Raw genomic sequence first — 5,083 nt, forward strand, 5'->3', positions numbered from 1 at the left:
CTGGAAGTTAAATTCTATCAAATGTCTCCTGATCATTCTTCCTACCTGTTCTTTACTTTCTTTTCCCTAGTGTCTTCATCATTATTTGGTTGGATCAGTAATGGTATAAAGTGTTTTGGTGGTTGTTGTTGAGATAGACTTTTGTTCTTGTTGCCCAGGCTGGAGTGCAGTGGTACGATCTCGACCCACTGCAGCCTCTGCCTCCCGGGTTCAAGTAATTCTCCCACTTCTACCTCCCAAGTAGTTGGGATTACAGGCATGTGCCACCACACCTGGCTATTTTTCTTATCTTTAGTACAGACGGGGTTTCGCCATGTTCACCAGCCTGGTTTTGAACTCCTGACCTCAGGTGATCCACCTGCCTTGGCCTCCCAAAGTGCTGGGATTACAGGCATGAGTCACTGTTCCCCAGCCAGTAGTGGTTTAAAGTCTTAATTGGAGGTAGAGGATGAGGTTAACTAAGGAACTGAAGATAGCCTCTAGGTTTCTAGCCCGAGTAATTGGGAGGATGGTAATGTCATTAACAGAAATTAGTTTGGAGGAGATGGGTTTAGCTTTTGACATGTAGTGTTAAGGATGCAAGTGAATCATTTAGAAAAGCCTAGAGGTGGATTATGATGTGTTCCAGGAGAATGACTGAAATAGGCTCTTTGGGAAGAGTTCCCATATACCTCCTTTAGCCATGAGGTCCTTTTTTGTTATACTCTGGAATCATGTTAAGATATCATAACTCTTGGTAGTAGATTCAAATTAGTTTCATTCTTCTACTTGACTGTCACCTCAATGGCTAAGGCACCCTTCCGGACCCAGAAGGAAAAGAGAGAGGGAATTAGTAGATAGTCATAGAATATAGACAGTAGGATGATTCAAAGGTGTTCTCTTTTTCCAGGAGAGCATGGTACCTGCCTGCCTAGATGCATTACTCCGACCAATGAGCACGGAGTAATAACAGATAGTGTGAGAACACACGTGGCAATGTGACATGACTCTGTGTCTATCTACGCTGTCCTACTTTGCTCCTGGAGCTAGGGAAGTGGTATTCTGCTGATCTGTGGACAACCAATAGGAGTAGTATAAATGGCTAAGACAAAATCCTACTGTCCCCACGTGGGCACTGGCTTCTTCTTGCAGGACTCTAACCACCTTCAGCGCTTCATGATGGGGTGGGGAGATTGGTGGAGTGGGGTGGGTTGCTTTAGATATACAGGGAGTGAGGTCATAAACGTTTGGCTATCTCAGGACCTGTTATCACCTACTTCCCACCAAAGTATCTTTTGCTTTCTTCCATCTCCGAAGCCTGCAGCGTGTTTACGCCAACCACATTCAATGTAAAGTATCCCCTAAGCATCACAAAAATGTATGTATCTTTGTCATTTAAAATAGGTACACTCCAAGAATGTGGAATAGGTTCCTGAGTCCTCAGCAAGTTACCAAGAACTCTGCCAATTGCTAGATACCCTGAAGTAATCGATCTGGTACAAAGGCTCTCAACTGTTAAAATATATCAGAATGACCTAAGGGAGGCTGTTAAACATACAGATGCTCAGGCCCTCCTTATGATTATGATTCCTTTAGTTTGGGGTTAGGACCTAGGAATGTGTATATTTAACAAGTTTCCTAAGTGATTCTTTTCACATTGTTAGCAGCAAATTGAACTATTTCCATCTTGACCCTTTAGGACATGAAGTTGGGTCCTATAGGCCTTATTCCCTAATTGTATTTGCACCGTCAATCAATGAGTCTCAAGGAAAATCACAGAGTGCAACATTTGAAAATGCATATTATCAGGCCTCATCCATATCTAGTCTATCAGAATCTCTAAGAACAGTGCCCTGGAATCTGCATTCTTACAAACACCACAGTCATGTGCAAGACACTTGTCTGGAATCCACACTTTGAGAAACACTGGTCTACATATGGAAAGTTAAACTTGCCGTCCATTTTCAGGGGTGATGAGGTTTGCGGCACAGTGGAGAGAGAAGGTAGATCTGATTGGCTGTTGAGTCACTGTGGCTTGGTGGACCAAAAAGGTCATGGTTTGAATCTCAGCTTCAGTAATGTACTGAGCTGTGGCTAGTGTCTAGGCAAATAAGGCCAGATGACAGCTGGAGAAGACTGCTAATTAATTAAACCTGGTCTAAGGGCAGGCCACCAACTGGCAGACACAAGATCTTTTTCAGTTAGAGAATATGGATGAGAAAAATCGGAAAGATCTGAAATATAAGAACTTTTTATTGACCTCTCAAATACCTCTTGCTGTTTATTTGTTTTAGAGCTTAAGCAGTTTCCTCTATAACAGTACCAGAATTGACTCCTGAATTATTATTCATTGTTAAATTATGTTAGGAGTGCATTTGAAATTCAAGAACAAGGTACACAAAGTAGACACTATTTGAAAAGGCATTTAGACTTTTTTAAAAGTGAGGAAGAAATATTTTTTCAGTGATATTTGAAAAATGGACGCAATGTTTGTATTTTTCATGGTGTGTATTTTGTGAAACCATCTCATTATTTTATGGTAACATTTCTTCAACCGTGAAAAGCCATGGAAGGTAGGGCTGGTTTGCTTTTCTATTAATGGGGGCACCAGAGAGCATAGCTCTTACTGGCAGTTAAAGGGAAATCGATGAGGTCACCTGATGGGCGTGTCCCTGGTGAGGCTGTCATCACGTGCGTGCTAGGCCGTTACCACGTGATGATGTGGTGGCACGAGGATGTGCGTGCCCATTGGACTCGGCTCCCCAGCCAATGAGGGGCCTGGCCCTGGTCGCTAGGATACACAGTACCGGACTCCGTAACGGTCATCTTGAGAGGCACCTTGTGCTAGAACAAGCCGAGCTGAGATAGGGCACCCAATAGCCAGCATGTCGGAGAGGAGGAGCCGCAGAGGGTCCTCTGGTGCCCGCCGCCGGGGGCATACCCGCTCTCGCACCGCCCGAGCGGAACTTCTATTTTCGGTTGGCCACATGGAGCGCAGTCTACGGGAAAGCCACTACGCCCAGTGCCTGAGTCACAACGCGCCAGTCTACCTCGCTGCGGTGATTGAGTATCTGACGACCAAGATCCTGGAGCTGGCGGTCAAGGAGGCCCAAAACAACGGCGAGAGGATCATCACTCCGCGGCTGTTGGACATGGCGGTTCATAATAACGGGCTGCTGAGCACCCTCTTTCATACAACAACCATCTCTCAAGTGGCTCCCGGCCCGAACTAGCTGCTGACAACGCCAGACTCCTGGGACCCGGCACGTCTGCTCATCCACCCACCTGGCCACAAAACCCCCAGCCCCAAACCTCTCCCCCGCCCCAAAACCACCACCCCTCTGCCCCAAACCACCAACCCCCTGCCCCCACCGGCCCTAAAGTCTTGGGCCTTCATTAATTCTGTCAATAAAGTGTTTATTGGCAAAAAAAAAATAAACAGAATTTGAGATTTTACATATACAGTGGTTTTTTGTTGTTATTGAAACATTTGTTAATTATGAGTCTTAGTCATAATTAACAGTCAAATGTCAGTCTCCTCTTCAAGTCAACTAGACGGTAAATTTCCTGAGGCAGGTACCTTGTCTCCTTTTTTTTTTTTTTGTCACAGTTTTTTTCACCCAGTTTGGAGTGAAGTGGCATAATCTCGGCTCATTGCAACCTCCACCCACTGGATTCAAGCGATTTTCCTGCCTCTGCCTCCCAAGTAGGTGAGATTATAGGTGCGCACCACCATGCCTGGCTTATTTGGATTTTTAGTGGAGACAGGGAGGTTTCACTATGTTGGCCAGGCTGGTCTCAAACTCTTGACCTCAAGTGATCCACCTGCCTAGGCCTCCCAAACTGCTGGGATTACAGGTGTGAGCCACTGAGCCCAGCCATGGTTTTAGATATTTACATTTAGGTCTGTGATCCTTCATGAGTACAGTTTTTTTGTATGGCTCGACTTGGAGTGTTTTAAAGCAAATCTCTGACATCATATCTTTTCACTGAAATCTTCAGTATATGTCTCGAGTATATGAGGAGCATTTTGAAAACATCATTCTAATATCTTTTTCATGATTATTTACTAGCATTCAGTACCCAACATGTGTTTTAATTTCCCCAACTGCTCACATATTATCTTTTCTTTATTTGAATTAAGATCCAAACAAAATCAGCATATTGCATTACGTTTATTTGTTTCTTAAATTTCTAATCTATAACACTGCCCGTCCGCCATATTCCCATGTCATTTACAAAAATTAAGTAGGTCATTTGTGCCATGAAAGTTCCCACATTCTAGATTTGGGGGATTTTATCTTTGTGGTGTTTTCAACATGTTTCTCTACTCTGAATTTTCAGCAATGCTGTTATTTCTTGATGTACTGATTTTGGATATTATATATTTACTCTGTGGTGTGAAAGATGAGGATCTGGCTAACAGACTACTCTTTACCTCCCTCTCAATAATTATCCCTCCAGTATCTTCAGAAATTGAATAAAAATAAAAGATTTTTGAAGGCTCAATATGTATAGAAGTAAGATCTCACTTCATGCGGTCAATGGTTCTTGGAAGCTTTGATTCTAAGGGAGATGACATATAACAAAACCAGTTTTACTGTAAGGTAACTTACCCAAACAAGAGTTAAGTTCCTAGGTCATATTTCTGGTCACAGAAACAGCATCAGGATTTCAGAAAGAGATGGCAAGAGGGCCGACCAGAGGCAGACAAATGGAACATCTCTCACAGGGGGACTGAGACAGCTGGCAGGCTTTTGACAGCTCCTCAGAGAAGAGACACCTAGAGTGGATGGAGGGAAGACATAGAACCAGTGCTGAAAGAGGAGAAAGATGGGAATGCTGCCCGGGCTATGGTACACCCGGACTCATTTTTGAACCACAGTAGCTCCCGGGAATGGGTGAGTTGAACTGGCAAGGAGCAACCCACTCCTTCCATGGGCCTCTGGAACCTGGGCAGGAGGGAACCCCTCAACCATGGCAGACACATGACATGGCAGGGAATGATGCTTAGAGAAGTGGTGGGGCAGCAAGCCAGCTGATGTGGAGCCCAGAGGATATGGTGCTGGAGCGTCCACAATGAAGGACCGCCAAGGACGGCCCA

General features: G+C 44.5%; 1 protein-coding gene across 1 annotated transcript; it reads left to right on the plus strand.

Annotated features, from left to right (window-relative positions):
* The first annotated feature begins 2,715 nt into the window (after window positions 1–2,715).
* LOC116536089 (histone H2A-Bbd type 2/3-like) lies at window positions 2,716–3,284 on the plus strand. Its single transcript, XM_032257754.1, has one exon. The coding sequence runs from the start codon at window positions 2,865–2,867 to the stop codon at window positions 3,210–3,212; it is 348 nt and encodes a 115-aa protein (XP_032113645.1). The 5' UTR covers window positions 2,716–2,864; the 3' UTR covers window positions 3,213–3,284.
* Window positions 3,285–5,083: the final 1,799 nt, after the last annotated feature.

The sequence above is a fragment of the Sapajus apella genome, unplaced genomic scaffold, assembly GCF_009761245.1.
Source record: "Sapajus apella isolate SASKATOON/1434 unplaced genomic scaffold, GSC_monkey_1.0 scaffold98, whole genome shotgun sequence".
Lineage (NCBI taxonomy): Eukaryota > Metazoa > Chordata > Mammalia > Primates > Cebidae > Sapajus > Sapajus apella.

What these genes read in the sequence shown, in the direction of transcription:
- LOC116536089 (XM_032257754.1), top strand. Translation starts at nt 2,865, where the DNA reads ATGTCGGAGAGGAGGAGCCGCAGAGGGTCCTCTGGTGCCCGCCGCCGG.